Raw genomic sequence first — 18,139 nt, 5'->3', positions numbered from 1 at the left:
CGATAGTATAAGATAACTAAATATTATAATATGAAAACAAGTTTCACTCATGTGTACTATATATTATATTATATTTAAAAAATTGTTCTATTACGAAATATGTATAAAGTTTAGGTACCTAATGTAAATATGATAAAATAAATATACATTGTTACATCGCAATAATTACGAAGTGACTATACTATATTAAAGTTACGAGTTTTCAGACGTTCATAAATAAACATTATAAACTATCTAAAAAAAACATTATTTACTATGGCGGCGTTGTAGTAGGTCTACAACCCCTAACGGCCTATAATTATAGTATCTAATATAGTAACTAGTAGAAAAAAAACTAATACACATATTATTTTGTAAATGATTACTAATTAAATCCACGTATTAGTCCACTATGGCAACATCTAACCTCATATTCATTTTGTTTTATTTTTTTTATAATTTTATATATTGTTATTATATGTAATTATAAATTAAATAAATATTTTACTGGACTTATTTAATTACACAATATTTTAGAAATCATTCCGTTACCTTTATGTATTTTTACTATGCTAATATTTCACTGTACATTTTTGTTTCCTAATGTAACAATTTTTTATGATAAAAATTTATCAATAACTTTCATAAACATTTTATCATATTTTCTATACTTACTAAATAATAATATGCTACTTTAAGGAATAGTATTATTTCTATTACTACCCTGTAGAGTGTAGATAGTTGTATTACTATGTTTGTTATATGTATAATGTATATATTATACATATTACATATATCATGTTTCTAAATATATATTATTAACTTACATAAATTTGTATATTCTGAGAAATACACAAGGAGAACAATTTTATTATCTTCTTGAGAGTATTGATCTTTTTAAAGTCTTTTAATACTCGTGTTCTAGTTAAGGAATACAAATATGAAATTATATTTAAAAAAAATATTTTTACAGATTGTCTTTAAGAGTATTAGAAACTAATTTTTTTTTTCTTAAGTAGTTTCATCAATATGAATGTAATTATATGAATGCACCTATGTGAACTTTTTAATTAGGTATTTAAAATATAATTTTTAGATAAAAATTAAATAAAAAAAAATTCTCAAATCATCGTTTGGTAAAACTCAAATTATTTTATTTTTTTCTAAAATTTTGAGACACAATTGCATTTTTATCATCATCACCTTTTGAAAATAATGATTTAAGTGTGTATTTAATGTTTTGACCACCACTTTTTTTCAATAACTTAAGCATTTCAGTGTAGATAGGACATCAGTGCTTAGCTTCTCCATTCTTTAATAATCTTCAAACCATAGCTTATTGCTCAATTTGAAAATTTTAACTATAATTAAAACTGTAATCTGCAAGTAACTTGTTAGGTATATGATTCATGAAAAATTTTTAAAATTAGTAAATTAAGTAAATTATGAATTTATAATTATTAATTATTGTAGTTTTATTTAAGTATTTAACTCTATTATAAGTTATTATAAGTTGTAGTTTAATTTATAAGTGGCTATGATACTAATCTTACGTTTAATAAGCTAACCTTTAAGTTACCTTTTTTACTGTCACTAGTCCAACACTTAATATATGAAATAATTTAATTATTAAATATAAAAATTTACTGTATGTGGTAAAATAATTAAAAATAATTTAGTAATTTCAGTATGTATTTTATGATTTTGATTAAATATAGTATCTATTGTGTTTAGACTTTAATACAAATAAACAAAATAATTATTTTTTATGTTACACAATGTGTTTATTTTTATGTACTTATAATTTGTTACAGTTAGATGTACCTATATTATAATAGTATTTATATGATCCTCCTTTTAAGTACTGTACTTTACATTAGTTATGTACTTCTTACCTTTGTTATGAAAATAAACTATATTATCATTTGAGCAGTCTGTATCAATTATAATTTGTGTTTGTGTTTCAAAATCTGTAATTGTTATCAGAGCCGTAGCTAGGCCAGTGGCGCAAAACCAAAAATTAAATATACCATTTATTATATACTATGTTATTATTAATAATATACATTTTATTTAGAATATATGCACAAAATAGTTATTCTATTATAGCAATACTGTGTGTCTATATTACAGTGTATTGTGTATACCGATTGTTAGTTTAAGAACTGTTAGTAGCCGATGTGTTTTTATTTTTATTTATAATTGCTTATACCACCACCTGACCATGTAAGATGATAATTAACATAATAATTTTAAAAATCGATTATTATTATTTATTATTAGCTCAAAGATGCAATTAAAATTAGAATTCTAAATATTTTTTATTTTAAAGACTACCGTCAATGTAGAAATATTTAAGGATGAAAGATACGTGCTCTTATTTCAATAGGTAAGTATTTAGTCTTTTTTTATACATTTGTAAATATCTAGTACATAAAAAGCCACTATTACCATTTGTTGGTTTTCATCAATAAAATAATTTGAACTTAAATAATGTAAAAACGTTTTAATTTATATTTTAGTTTTTTTTGACACAATAAAAAAATAATAATAATAAAAATTATCTATATCTTATTTGCAGTTAAGTAAAAAAAATAATATTAGTCTAAATTATCTTCATACCAAGTATCTATTTTATTTTATTTATTTTAAACCTACGAACTATATTAATTAATAATCAAAGTTCACTTGAGTAATTTGGATAACTGGCTCAACAGTGATATTGATAAAATAATATCTTTGAGTCATCGATTCAAATGGTTCAATGTTCAAGCACAAAGCTATTTTTTTTTTATTATTATAATATCTGTTAATAAGAAAAAATATTTGGTAACCATCTAAATTAGAGTTAAATAAAAATAAAAAATATTTACTTCAAAATACGTTTTTTTTCAAATGATTTATTATTTTCAGTTATATAATCATGGACTTATTTTTAATAAAATTGTATTATGTAGAACATACGTATTTATTTTTATTTGAACAATACCTAGTATAATAATTAATAACATATTTTTAAAAATAAAGACTTAATTTCAATATAAGTTTATTACCTAGAACACATATTTAGTGAAAAAACAATTTTCTTTTTTTCGGTCCATATGCAAAATATGCAATTTTTTCTTTTTGCAACATAAAATTGACATTTTCTTGAAAATGATAGTTGTATTTTTTATTTATATAATTTTCAATAATTCCGTTCTTTTGGAGTTGGCAAAAAGTGATTTTTTTCGTTAACCCTTTCTTTGGGGGTTAACGAGCCAAAAGGCGGCGTACAAAAAATGGTAACTGTATGACACGGTACCAGTCGAGGAAACGGAATCAAGAACCTGTTGAGAGACTCGGTCGGCTGGCTAGATACAGATGTTACCGTATCGCAGCAACCAGTTCCACAATCGATGGATATTCACCACGGCTTGGAAAAGCGTCAGACGGGGTTTGCTACGTATGTGTTGCATCTGAAGCGATGTGGCGTATGGACCAAAAAAGGATTCAATACTTAAAATGTATGTAGCTATGATGAATTATCTGGGAAGATATTATAATATGTAAGTATATATTAATTGTCTAAAAAAATTTTAAATTACGAAAAATAAAAAATAAGCTAATGAAGATTTAAAAAAAAAATAAGGGGTGAGAGTTTGACCCGCGGACACTAATCGCTTCGGATGCAACATTTACGTAGTAAAACCCGTTTAATACTCTTTCAAGTCGTGGCAAATATCTGTCGACGTGAAGCAACCTGCTGAGGTACGCTAACATCTAGATCTATATACAACCGACCGAGTCTCCCAACAGTCTTCGATTCCGTTCCCTCGACTGATACCTTGTCATCTACATTTACCATTTCATGTACTCTTAGTTTTGGCCCGTCAACGAAAACGTCAGCAGAAGGTCCTTGTTCGATTGTAGATTTGACCGAATTCGCAGCCATTTCCGTTGACGGCACGTATTCTTCGGGTAAAGTCTCATCGTCACCGCACACTACCAACAACAAATCTTCAATTACGTCTTCGACGAACTCGTCAACGTATTCTTTTGCAGTAGCTCTTGCGGTATTAATAATATCTGTTATAAATTCATCAACTGCTCGTTTGTCGATGTCTATCATTTGTGCCATATTTCTTGACTCTGATGAAATGTTAATGAATTTAATTTCAATATTTTCTGATACCGAGAAAAACAGAAAATTGAAAATCTCTTAGACGATGATGAGTTCAGTATTAGTTATTAGTTTATTACCAGCCATCAATGACCGTTTTGGGTTATCAAATAATAAATTATATTAATAATAATTATATTGTATTATATAAATATTAATAATAATATTTTTTAAATAATAATAAGTTATATTTTAATAATCCTTCGTCATTTAATTATTTTGTTCATCACATTTTGTTTCTTTTAAGAAATAATTCATCGCCAAGTAAATAAATTATTAAAACAAAAAAAATTTACTTAAATTCAATATACTTAGCATTTATTCATGATATCATATCTTTATAGTGCTTAAACATCTAATAACTTTTTTTTACTTAGCCATTTTTATACGTAGTTCACGAAGAGTTTTTGTTGTGATATCACTAAATTTTATCATCAATGGCCAATACAAATAATAATAAAGAATTATTATCTATGGCGCCAACGACGCTAGAAACGGCTACCGTGATTTCGAATTTAATATAAATTTCCATTAAGAAGTTCGCACTTTTTCATTTATAACATAGTTTCTAAACTTACGATTTTGATGATTTTTACAAAAGCACGTTATCCACAATATTTCTGATGTTTTGGAGTTTGTTGAGAGTTAATTGATTTATTAGAAAATTAGTTATATGGTATAACATATTTGTCTGTATTTTACACAGTTTAAATGAGCAACTTCTGCTTCGATTTGCTATACACACACCTTCGTGCTGTTTTATTTTTTTACTTGACTCACTCCACGACCGCGGTGCTATTTTATTTTTTCAATTTTTAAATCTACTTATCAGTGTTATATATTAAAATAAAACATGTAATTATAGTTTTGGATTTAAACTTTTCTTTTTTAGATACTTAGCTCAGAAATAAATGTATTACATTATTTTAATTTTGAAGTGAATTACGAGCTTTTTGAAGTATATTAGTTATCAATAATATTACTTAGTCTTCCAAAACTGTTATGTTAGATCTCAAATATATGGCCTATTACATTTCTTGGTGGCAAAAGTACCTTCTACCTCTCAAATGAGCATTTAACACGTATTATGTTTTACTCGAACAAAACAGTTTTAAAAAGGATTAACAACTAATACTTGTGTGTTATCGGTCATTGTTCATTGGTGTTAAGTTTTTCCCTTATCAATTCAATATATGACTGTATGTCTGTATGAACATTTGATATACCTAATAGTTAGTATTATTATTGTTTTCCTCTACTTCAATCACGACTAATATAATCCTGTATTAATACTTTTTAAAAATAATGCATTAGTGGTTTTTTTTTTTTTTATTAAATACATTTGATTTTATACGTAATAGATTATAATATAGATATCATAGTGCCTATTTAGAGTGTTATTGCTTATAGGTACACCACAATACACATATTAGGTATATCAATTTGCAGCTACAATCTATATGGTATTATTCGAATATATAATATTTAGTTTCACGTAAAATAAAATTATAGTTATAAAATATAATTTTAGTCATACTTAGATCTCAAAAAAATCATCTATACATTAAGAAATTTAGATCTTCTTTCCAAGGTAGATAATCATTGTAAATAAAGTATCCAAAAATGAATGAAACGCCAATATTTCTTAACATTGAAATATACTGCAGAAATTTGAGTAATTGGACAGTGACTATTTCTATTAATTCAAAGATTAATTAATTTATGAACAATCTGTTTGTTTATTTTCTATTTAATATACAAAATATATTCCCAGTAAAACATTTAAATATATGAAAACGTACTTATATCAACTTTAAAATTTATATTTACGTTTCCTAACAGTACTTGTATAGCAAAGTTTTTTTTTATTAACACTTCAGCAAATTGAAACTAATTTTAGAAACACCGTGAGTTAGAAACATTCAAATGGATTTACAGACCTCCACATCTATAAAAATTAATATTTAACGAATTGTTACATTTTTTGTTTAATATTATTAAAATTATTAAGTATCAGCCGTACTGCTGAGAAACTAGTTTTATAATATTATATAATATATAAGATAACGAGCAGTACATTATTATATTTCAAGAATAGTTAAAATAAACGATACACGAACAAAAATACGTTTTTTTTTATTTTTTTAACAAATAAGTATAACAATTGATTAAAATTGTTTTCATTTCTTTCTCCACTACAGCCATTAAGTTCATTCAGTTATAAGAATCACTTGTACTGATATAAAAATAAGTGGTGTCCACTGTACATTTATAAAATGATAGATTAATGTACCTATAAGAATTAACTAGAACATCTTACTTAAATATTGCCCGCGTACTATCAATTATCACATTCATATAACTATAATGCCTATTTAATTTTTAATTCTTTAAAAGTTCATTTTAGTTATAATTTTTTTTTAATTATTATTTTATATTTTTTTCTTTCATTTTACAAAAAAAATTTAAAAATAAATTGGTGAATTGTATTTTTATATAAAAGTTTAAAAGGCAATGTAGGTACTTATGTTTGTAGTTTATTGACTCAAAAGTTATGAATGTTTCAGAAATTGTTTTATAAAGAAAGTTTAAAGAGTTATTTGAATCACATATCAATAAAATTAGTTCACAACTTGAGGCACATCGATGTCGATTTGCCCGTGAACTGAGGTACACTAAAACCAAGATACATCAATATAGCAACGCGTTCTATGTTTGTTCATTTTTCTCCAGAAGCAAGTCAAATTATACACCAATAGTGAAAATAAATAATTAATAAAATACTGTTTTAAATTATTTTATTCAAAATAACCCTTAACAACAGCAGCCGTAGGAACTGTTTTTACATAATACTATACTCATTTGTATACAATATATAGATTACTTAAAAATCGAAAAATGGTTAACGATTGCGACAGTAATGAGTATGTAAATGGTTAAGAGATATTTTGTTACGTAGATTGGCGGCAATAATTAAACTGATGGCGGCGGAGGAAGAAGTATATTTAACTTTATTTACCAACTTGTAGTTTAAAAGTATTACGATAAAAGATAGTATAAAGTACTTAGGTGGCCACATAATTAATTAAGTGCAATAAACAATATGAATATACTTGTTTTTAAATCAGTGTTCGTTGAGTGATAATCGGATAAACTGATTCAATTAAATATTTTAGTTAATATCTAGTGATCTTTTTTAGAAAATTTTATATTTTTTTTCAAATTTTCTGTATTTTTAATATTTAGAAATAATTAATTTGAATGTACTAATTGCAACAAGATATACGGACGAGAAGTAAAATCACTTTATTATTTTTAAAAATCATAAATTTAAAGAAAATATTAAAATCAATTGTAATACATTTCGATGAATTTAAAAGACATATATTTATAAACAAATGCAATTGAATTTAAAAAATTAAATCAACATTGTCTAAAATTTAGCTAGAAAAGTACATTGATATGTATCATATATTGTGAGTAATATTAAAAATAAATTTAAAAAAAATTTTAAAATAATATCACCACACTTGCAACTTGTAAAATACTCAGATTTATGAATATTCTGTAACTACCTAAAGATTAATTTTTCCATAGATATATTTATATTTATTTTAAATTATAAATTTATAAAGGAATAATAGAGTGTGTTAAATATAGAAGTGATAAAAAACTGTTAAGCATTTTAAGTAGCTACTTAAATATTAGATTATTTTAGTATGTTTATATTGAATTTATTTAATGAATTGCAAAAAAATTCTCTATATTCTTTAGCAAATTAAATTAAATCGATTTAATACATTCTTTGTTGTTAGTTGACTTTAATTATACAATCATCTTTTCAGGAATTGTTATTTTTTTAATTTGTAGAAAACAAAACTATATCTTCCAATAATATGGATGAAAATATTAAAAATTATAAATATGGCATAAAATCAACTTTAGCTCAAGTAAGTAATTTAAAATCAATAAATTAATTAATTAATTCAAATCGTGTACCAATGATAAGTTATCTGAAAAGAGTTATAGTAATTTATATATCATGTGATAATTAAAGAGCAATAATTTATAAAATGAACAAATTTATACGTTTGTAAACAGTGTATGGCAATATCAGGAGTATGGTTTTTGCAAATCGAACTCGGTGCAATAGTCATGGTACCAACTATAGTTATTGGAGCCTTAGAAAATAATGCATCCAAAGACGTAAACGAATTTTTGACTATGACAAGCGAAGAAGCGTCATGGTTCGGTGAGTACAATATGAAGATTAATAATCAGTTTAACAACAAAGCTCTAAAGTATAAACTTTATACTTAGTTTTAAGTAAAACACATGGTGATAAATTAAAAAAATAATGCTTTAAAGTTTAAACTCATTCAAAACACTTAAAATACACGAAGATACCAAATTTATAAATACAACATATTAAACATAAATAAAAAAATCTATAATATAATTAAATAAATAAATAATTAAACTATAATTTTCTATATATTATTAAATATTTTTTTTTTAACTGAGCTTCATATTCATTGAATTTGAAAAATATTTATTCAACAAATAAAAATGTTAAGTCACTAAATAAGTAACATGATATAGTAACATGATCAAAATGTTAGTCCCCTAAAGCTTACATAATCCAGTTAGTAATATTACAACAGTATTTTGAATACGATTTTAATATATATATATTTATATATATATTTTATTATATATATATTTTTATCAAAATAAATATTTAGAAAAAAACATTCATTCAATTACTTTATTATCTGCTTTAAAATACATTTAAAATTTGACAAATATACTTCTGACTATAGTAGGTAGTTCTATATTATGTATTATTTTAAATTGTCGTGTCATAAAATATATTTTATCAATATTTCAGCTAGTCTACTATATTTGTTCACGCCTCTGGGAAATCTTTTATCCACATTATTACTGGACCGTCTCGGTCACAAGAAATGTATGATACTCACAAATATACCGTGCCTAGTAGCTCATATAATGTTGTATTTCGCTGAAAACATAGACATTCTGTACGCCAGCTCAATCCTAATGGCGTTGGGTATGGGATTTTCAAACGCACCGAGTCTTGCATACGCCGGTGAAGTATGCGAGCCGAAACTAAGAGGCGCTTTGACTTCAGCACTGAACATATTTTATTATGGCGGATCCATAACATTGACCACGTTATACAGCTATAATATGCAATGGAGATTGACGGTGCTAATAACTACGGTTTTTCCAATTTTGACCATTATTATATTAATAGCGGTAATTAGATTCGCAATTGGTAATGCTAACCACATAAAAAAATAACCAAGAATTATATGTTTTAGACTCCAGATTCTCCGATATGGTTATTGGCCAGAGGAAAACATTCAAAAGCACATCGAAACCTCAGCAGATTGAGAGGAAAAGTTTCGTATGAGAAATGTGAAAACGAATTTCAAGAAATGGTTAGATACAACGTTCCCTCTAACAATGACGAACAACGTAATATTATTAATTAATTGTAGTTAGAAGAATTATTTTGCTCTATTTGATCAAACAGTAAGTTTAACGAGTAGTGGATATTTTATAGATCACAAAGAAAATACAAATATTTGGAAGCAACTTTTGGAGCCTGAAGTACTAAGGCCTTTACGTTTAATGACGATATATTTTTTCTACATGAACTTATTATCTGGATTACCATTATTACCATATTTAGTGGCAATATTAAATACATTTGCTGCACCTGTTAACGTCGAATGGACAATAGTATGTTATTTACAAACTATTTTATAGTGCTTTAGTTATTTTATTCTAATTTTCCTCGAAAAAATTATTTAAATATAATATTTATTAATTTTTATACAATTTTGATTGTATTTTCAGTCATTTTCGATGTTCCTTTCTGTAATAGGAAGTTTAATGGCAGTTTTTCTGATACGTAAATTAGGCAAACGAGTTCTTACGCTAGTTACGTTATCGGTTTGCTCTATTTGCTATATACTTATTGGATTCATTGGTGTTTATTGGAAAAACACCGAATCATGGACATCATGGACAGTACTAATACTCTTTCTAACTACTATCTTAGTTTCATCAATTGGAATAACGCCCGTTTCGTGGACTCTAGTCACCGAAATATTTCCCGCAAAGTGAGTTAAAATGGTATCAAAAAAATTAATTAATAGTACATGGTGTTTTTTCTACTTCACGGAAAAACATTGAAACATGTTATAAGCACAATTTATTGAAATTTTAAGTTTTTTTATTTGTAAAAGTCCACAATTTTAAATATTTAATCAGAATTTTCCTTACATTTAAGGAGATATAATTTTTAAGTTGACTTAAAGTAAAACATTGAATTATTTTTTTATTTTAAATATTAATTTTTTATTAAACATCAATCTTGAATTTATTCATTTTATTTTGATTTCAGGTGTAGAAACATTTTATGCAGTATTGGTACGGGTGTTTGTTTTGTTATTACCTTTTTTATGACAAAATATTATCCAGAATTTTCAATTCTAGTGGGATTTTTTAATGTATTTACTATTCTTGGTATTTTTGGTTTATTTGGTTGTATATATTTTTATTTTTATCTACCAGAAACAGAAAACAAAACTTTACAAGAAATTACAGAGTTTTTCAAATAGAATCACACACTCAATCAAAATATTTTTTCTCAGTGTATAATTGTAATGATATATATATAATTATATATCATTATTTAAATTTTAATAAACTATCCATACAGCTACAAACACAGAATACCAGAATATACATTATCATGAATTTAATTACTTTTAAGATTAAAGAAATAAGTAGAATATTATTTGCATGACTGTACAAAAATTAATCAACAATAAAATTACAAATAATTAAATTACTCTTAGATTTAAAATTTATCACATTCTTTGCAATAATACAAAAATAAATTATCTAGTAAATTACTAATGATCACACACAAAGGAGCAAACGCCACAGTCTCCAAATTCAATCACAAACGTGGCATATCATGCCTATAAAAGGACAAACAACAATCAATTCCATGCTCAGTCTTTTACCTAACATTGTATCAAATTTGTGTCAAAATGTTATAAGTTATAATAATTTTAATTCACTTTAACATTATATTTCTCGACTTGTTGAATATAATATTCTTACATACCTTTTTTCACCCTGGTCATCCAGCATCCACTACATCAAGTCACATCAAATACAATTTCACATTTCGAATCATTCGAAAGGTAAGTGATAATTCATACAACTGATATTTTCCGTACTTTAATTTATTCAAAATGAAAAATTATTTTACACAACCCCGTAGTTTATCTTACGAAGTGAGGAGTTAAAGATAAATATTAAAAAGTATATAACATTTAAAATACCATCTCATAATAATAATTATATACCTTATTCTTAACTCATTACATAACCTTAATGAGGTGTATTTACTAAGGTTTTGCAAATCTATAACTATTTTTTCATAGCGAATATTTATATTTTGAATTATGAAGGATTGAAGTATAAAAGCTAACTATTCTTTAAATAATAGCATATTTAAGCTTTTTAGTTTAAGCACATTTAAGTCTTTTCTAACCTTTATTTGTTTTATAATATTTATATTGAGATAAATGATGATAGAATTGTTGATTGGTGATAAACATTTTATTTTTTAACTGAAAAAAAATATCCATAATTATGTAATAAATTAGCATTGAAATAAAAATGGTCAATCATATACATAACAATGAATTATAATGGATTACAGACGAAATAATGTATACTATATTATGTACAGAAGCATAAAATGAGATTGAGATAGAAATATTTTTCGACTAGTACTTAATGTTGTTCCACAGACGTTCATTAACATCAACCGCCACTTAGCGACACAAACACCGTGACTAAGACAACTCTTCCATCATATCTAATTATAGTAGTGAAGGAAGATTCATATTTTCATTTAATTGTATTTAAAATACATGTTTATTTTTAAATTTGTTTATTGTAAAATGTATTTACAAATTGTATGTATTAAAAATAAAAGTTAAAAAAAAATTAAATAAATTTGACATATTTTGTTCTTAAAAAATTTAAAACGATATTTGATATAAAAAATAATATGTTATATAGTGTATACAATAATTAACTTGATAATATTAGAAAGTGAAAAAAATAAATTAAAACGATTAAAATAAGTATAAATTATTAAATAATCCATCTACCACGTGTTTTCCCAATAATTTGTGAATTGTAAAAAACATAAAATCGATCGATAAGGAATACGCCGAATACGATCAGTTGATGTCAATCGTCTGTTGGTATGTGTGTTACCATCCTGTGTCAATATAATCAATATAGTTAGTGTAATATTCAAGACATCTAGACTAAGTATATAGTTTTTTTTTTTTTTTTAATTCAATTAAAAATACCTAATTTAATAATAAATGAATTTGTTAATTTTTGGTTTTCAATAAAAAATAAAATATTTTTAAAAACATATTTTTTTAGCGTTTTTGGCATTTAGCAGGTATGATAATTTTTAACGATATAAATGTAATCATATTTTTAGGTTTTTTAGAGCACGAAAACGCGTTTATTTCAGTAGTAACTCAAGATTTAGTTTATCCCGACATTTGGTATTGAACCTTGCATAATAAAACATTATAATAAATAATCATTTATTTTATTCATTTACTGTAATTGCTAAATGTGGTCATCAAGAATACATCTTTTGGGCAAGTTTGCACATGGTGTACTTTCTTATTACAAACCAACATATGCCACCGGTTAGACCTGTGCCATGACTAACACAAGCATGATTTGCCATTAACCAATATTTATGCTGTATAATAATTAATACTTATAGTACTTAATCACGCGATAGCTGATAAAAAATAGTAAAAATTTTAAACACTTTATGTTTGTAAATGATTACGTGATATCAGAGCAAGTTAAATTATATTCACACAAACTAATTCGATTGAACATGTTATAATTAACATTTAGTATCTAATTATTTAAAACTATATAACTTTCAATTAAAAATTCCATTTTTTAATATTTAACACGAATTCTTAAATATAAATCAACAATATACTTTTAACCACAGAATATGTCGTAATGTTAGTTGACGAAATATATGTTTATATAGTACTTTAAAATACACCTTATATACCTCATGGTTTATAAACCATAGAATAATCTACATCAAAATACTGAACATAATAATAAATATCCTAAATAAAATTAGGTATCTAAAATATTAAAAAAAAAAAAAAAGAATGAAGTGGTTTTTACAACCAAAATAATTTATGGTTTATATGTTTTGTAAGAAAATATTGTTGTAAGACTTACAGACCATAAGTAAAATTATTTTCCCATAATATTTGGTTTGAAAAATAATATAATTACCACGAAATTAACCAAGAGTAAATTGAGTATATTAAACAGATAAATATTACGTGCTAAAATTGCATGGTTTTTGGTTTTTTTTTTATTTGTTTCTTGCTTACCATTGAATTATAAAAATATAAAATATGAAAAAAAAATGTTTATTTAAATGTATTAAAAATATATTTTGTATTTATTTGTTAGAAAACAAATAATATATTTCATATGAGTAATATTTAACATTATACATTAATTTTTTTGAATTGGTTTGATTTTTTTTTCTACACTTGATGCTAATTCTTTTATAATCGATTCATAACTCATAACTTTTGACAAACTACATGTGGTACTGCATTCATCCGTGTTAGTTGGTTTCTTAATTCTGAGACCACATTTGATGAAATTAATTTTCGAAAAGATTAACACAAAAGATTGACAATGCTATCTTTAAAGTGTAATGACTAATGAGAAATGAGTTTCTGGAATAACAATTCATACTTAAAAGTATACTAAAAGATATTACATTTTAATAAATTTCAAATTTAATCGATACAAAACATTCATTTTTTATGTGAACTTGATAACTAATTTTTCTTAAAATACTTTAAAACAAACTGTTTGCTTTACTGGATATTATTCTTAATTATAGAGAGCTTAAGAATAACCCCACGTCCAAAATTATGGAAGGAATTAATAAATATAAATATGGATTTAAATCAACAATAGCTCAAGTAATTATTTTTAATTTATTCAAATCACATTCCTAAGGTTGTTTTTTGAAGAAAATAGTAAATAAATATCATGTAATTAATTAAGTATATAAGTATGAAAATATATATAATTTAATAATTTAAACGACAAACCATTTATGATTATATAATAGTGTTGGGCAATATCAAGCATATGGTTATTACAATTTCAATTCGGCATACATGTTGCAATATTTAGTATAGTTATAGGTACCTTGGAAAATAACAGGCCAGACGAAAATGAATTTTTAACCATAACAAGAGAAGAAACATCTAGGATTGGTAATTATATCAAAACTCTATTGAATATAAATGCACAAATTGTGTTTTTAGTTATTAACCAAATAATAAGTACGTATAAGTATTTTTAAATTATTAAAAAATAAATAACATTTCAGATAGTTTATCACATTTGTTCACACTACTGGGACATGTCTTGTCCTCACTTTTACTGGACCGTCTTGGTCACAAAAAATGTATGATACTGACAAATATACTGTTCCTAATAGCACAGATTATGTTGTATTTTGCTAAAAACGTAGAAATGCTATACGCCAGTATGAGCCTAATGGCGTTTGGACTGGGATATTCAAAAGCCCCGAGTCTTGCATATGCCGGTGAAGTATGCGATCCGAAACTAAGAGGCGTCTTGATTTCATCATTGGATATATTTTATTATGTCGGATCCATAATATTGTTTACTTTATACAGCTATAATGAGCAATGGAGATTGACGGTGCTAATAACTACGGTTTTTCCAATTTTGACCATTATTATATTAATAGCGGTAATTAGATTCGCAATTGGTAATGCTAACCACATAAAAAAATAACCAAGAATTATATGTTTTAGATTCCAGATTCTCCGATGTGGTTATTGGCCAGAGGAAAACGTTCAAAAGCACATCGAAACCTCAGCAGATTGAGAGGAAATGTTTCGTATGAGAAATGTGAAAACGAATTTCAAGAAATGGTTAGATACAACGTTCCCTCTAACAATGACGAACAACGTAATATTATTAATTCATTGTAGTTAGAAGAATTATTTTGCTCTATTTCATCAAACAGTAAGTTTAACGAGTCGTGGCATTTTTATAGATCACAAAGAAAATACAAATATTTGGAAGCAACTTTTGGAGCCTGAAGTACTAAGGCCTTTACGTTTAATGACGATATATTTTTTCTGCATAAACTTATTATGTGGATTACCGTTATTCCCTTATTTAGTAGTTATATTAGATACATTTCCTGGACCTGTTAACGTCGAATGGCCAATAGTATGTTATTTACAAACTATTTTATGGTGCTTTAGTTATTTTATTCTAATTTTCCTCGAAAAAATTATTTAAATATAATATTTATTAATTTTTATACACTTTTGATTGTATTTTCAGGCATACGTGATAATCCCTTCTATAACAGGAAGTATAATGGCAGTTTTTCTGATACGTAAATTAGGCAAACGAGTTCTTACGCTATTTACGTCATCGGTTTGCTCTATTTGCTATATACTTATTGGACTCATTGGTGTTTATTTTAAAAACTCCAAATCATGGGCATCATGGACAGTACTAATACTCTTTTTAACTACTACCTTAGTTACATCAATTGGAATGATTCCCGTTTCGTGGACTCTAGTCACCGAAATATTTCCCGCAAAGTGAGTTAAAATGGTATCAAAAAAATTAATTAATAGTACATTGTGTTTTTTCTACTGCACGGAAAAATATTGAAACATGTTATATGTACATATTTTTATGATTATTAACTATGATATTTTCATACAAACACACATGATTACAAGAGTAAAAAATTAAATGAAAGAAAAAATGATTCAAAATTATTATCACAAACCTATAATTAAATATTTTTAATATTCCGATTGAAAAATAATTTAAAACTAACTTAATAATATTTAGACAAAGATTGTTATTTTTATTTTAAATAGGTAAAACATTCATTTTGATTTTTAAAATGCACATTTTTAGATTAACTTAGAATTTTCAATTAAATATTGTGCACTAATATTAAACTTTCATAGAAAATTATTGAAATATGTAGAATAATGCTTCAATAAGTGCTTTTACTAACTCCTTATTTTTTATTTTTTATTTATGATTAATTTATTGAAAATTTAAGTTTTTTTCTTGTAAAAGTGCACACTTTTAAATATTTAATCATAGTTTTCGTTACATTTAAGTAGATATAATTTTTAAGTTGACTAAAGTAAAACATTGAATTATTTTTTCATTTTAAATATTAAATTTTTATTATACATCAATTATTAATTCATTCATTTTTTTTTTTTTGATTTCAGGTGTAGAAACACTTTATGCTGTATCTGTTTGGGTGTTCACTTTATTATTAACTTTTTTATGACAACATATTACCCAGAATTTGAATTTCTAGTGGGATTTTTTAATGTATTTACTATTCTTGGTATTTTTGGTTTATTTGGTTGTATATATTTTTATTTTTGTCTACCAGAAACAGAAAAAAAAACTTTACAAGAAATTACAGAGTTTTTCAAATAGAATCACACACTCAATCAAAATATTTTTTCTCAGTGTATAATTGTCATGATATATATATAATTATATATCATTATTTAATTTTAATAAACTATCCATACAGCTGCACAAACATAAATTAGAAAATCATATATCTTTCTTCATTAATATGCACAGTAGATTTAATAAAATAAATGATAAATTAACTGTACAACTATACAAACACAGAATATCAGAATATACATTATCATGAATTTAATTACTTTTAAGATTAAAGAAATAAGTAGAATATTATTTGCATGACTGTACAAAAATTAATCAACAATAAAATTACAAATAATTAAATTACTCTTAGATTTAAAATTTATCACATTCTTTGCAATAATACAAGAATAAATTATCTAGTAAATTACTAATAACCTTAATGAGGTTTGTTTACTAAGGTTTTGCAAATCTATAACTATTTTTTCATAGCGAATATTTATATTTTGAATTATGAAAAATTGAAGTATAAAAGCTAATTATTCTTTAAAGTATAGCATATTTAAGCTTTTTAGTTTAAGCATATTTAAGTCCTAGACTTAAATTAGACTTCAATAAGTGCTTTTACTAACTCCTTATTTTTTATTTTTTATTTATGATTAATTTATTGAAAATTTAAGTTTTTTTCTTGTAAAAGTGCACACTTTTAAATATTTAATCATAGTTTTCGTTACATTTAAGTAGATATAATTTTTAAGTTGACTAAAGTAAAACATTGAATTATTTTTTCATTTTAAATATTAAATTTTTATTATACATCAATTATTAATTCATTCATTTTTTTTTTTTTGATTTCAGGTGTAGAAACACTTTATGCTGTATCTGTTTGGGTGTTCACTTTATTATTAACTTTTTTATGACAACATATTACCCAGAATTTGAATTTCTAGTGGGATTTTTTAATGTATTTACTATTCTTGGTATTTTTGGTTTATTTGTTTGTATATATTTTTATTTTTGTCTACCAGAAACAGAAAACAAAACTTTACAAGAAGTTACAGTGTTTTTCAAAAATAATCAAACACCCAATCAAAATATTTTTTCTCAGTTTATAATCCTAATAAGATTTGTTTACCAAGATTATGTAAATCTATAACTTTTTTTTACATAGCGAATATTTATATTTTGAATTATGAAGGATTGAAGTATAAAAGCTAATTATTCTTTAAATTATAACATATTTAAGCTTTTTAGTTTAAGCACATTTAAGTCTTTTCTAACCTTTATTTGTTTTATTATATTTATATTGAGATAAGTGATGATTGAATTGTTGATCGGTGATAAACATTTTATTTTTAACTC

General features: G+C 24.5%; 2 protein-coding genes across 2 annotated transcripts; both read left to right on the top strand.

Moving 5' to 3' along the window:
• The first annotated feature begins 7,268 nt into the window (after positions 1 to 7,268).
• LOC126551792 (proton myo-inositol cotransporter-like) lies at positions 7,269 to 11,272 on the top strand. Its single transcript, XM_050205981.1, has 8 exons — positions 7,269 to 7,436; positions 7,987 to 8,091; positions 8,243 to 8,393; positions 9,033 to 9,421; positions 9,487 to 9,643; positions 9,732 to 9,910; positions 10,028 to 10,293; positions 10,578 to 11,272. Exons 2-8 carry the CDS (start codon positions 8,038 to 8,040, stop codon positions 10,792 to 10,794), a joined length of 1,413 nt encoding a protein of 470 aa, XP_050061938.1. The 5' UTR covers positions 7,269 to 7,436; positions 7,987 to 8,037; the 3' UTR covers positions 10,795 to 11,272.
• A 779-nt stretch (positions 11,273 to 12,051) lies between these two features.
• On the top strand, positions 12,052 to 16,846 carry LOC126548846 (facilitated trehalose transporter Tret1-like). Its single transcript, XM_050205985.1, has 8 exons — positions 12,052 to 12,674; positions 14,187 to 14,268; positions 14,421 to 14,568; positions 14,685 to 15,073; positions 15,139 to 15,295; positions 15,384 to 15,562; positions 15,680 to 15,945; positions 16,603 to 16,846. The coding sequence occupies exons 2-8, from the start codon at positions 14,218 to 14,220 to the stop codon at positions 16,817 to 16,819; spliced, it is 1,407 nt and encodes a 468-aa protein (XP_050061942.1). The 5' UTR covers positions 12,052 to 12,674; positions 14,187 to 14,217; the 3' UTR covers positions 16,820 to 16,846.
• The last annotated feature ends 1,293 nt before the right edge of the window (positions 16,847 to 18,139 follow it).

This window comes from Aphis gossypii, chromosome X (assembly GCF_020184175.1).
Source record: "Aphis gossypii isolate Hap1 chromosome X, ASM2018417v2, whole genome shotgun sequence".
Classification (NCBI taxonomy): domain Eukaryota; kingdom Metazoa; phylum Arthropoda; class Insecta; order Hemiptera; family Aphididae; genus Aphis; species Aphis gossypii.
Note: the sequence above shows the minus strand (reverse complement) of the source record. Positions and strands in the feature narration are given on the sequence as shown.

Coding starts and splice junctions, on each gene's coding strand:
- LOC126548846 (XM_050205985.1), top strand. CDS start 14,218: ATGGAAGGAATTAATAAATATAAATATGGATTTAAATCAACAATAGCT. Junction 15,074..15,138: donor CCATTATTATATTAATAGCG/GTAATTAGATTC, acceptor TATATGTTTTAG/ATTCCAGATTCTCCGATGTG. Junction 15,296..15,383: donor CTCTAACAATGACGAACAAC/GTAATATTATTA, acceptor GCATTTTTATAG/ATCACAAAGAAAATACAAAT.
- LOC126551792 (XM_050205981.1), top strand. CDS start 8,038: ATGGATGAAAATATTAAAAATTATAAATATGGCATAAAATCAACTTTA. Junction 8,092..8,242: donor TAAAATCAACTTTAGCTCAA/GTAAGTAATTTA, acceptor GTTTGTAAACAG/TGTATGGCAATATCAGGAGT. Junction 9,644..9,731: donor CTCTAACAATGACGAACAAC/GTAATATTATTA, acceptor GATATTTTATAG/ATCACAAAGAAAATACAAAT.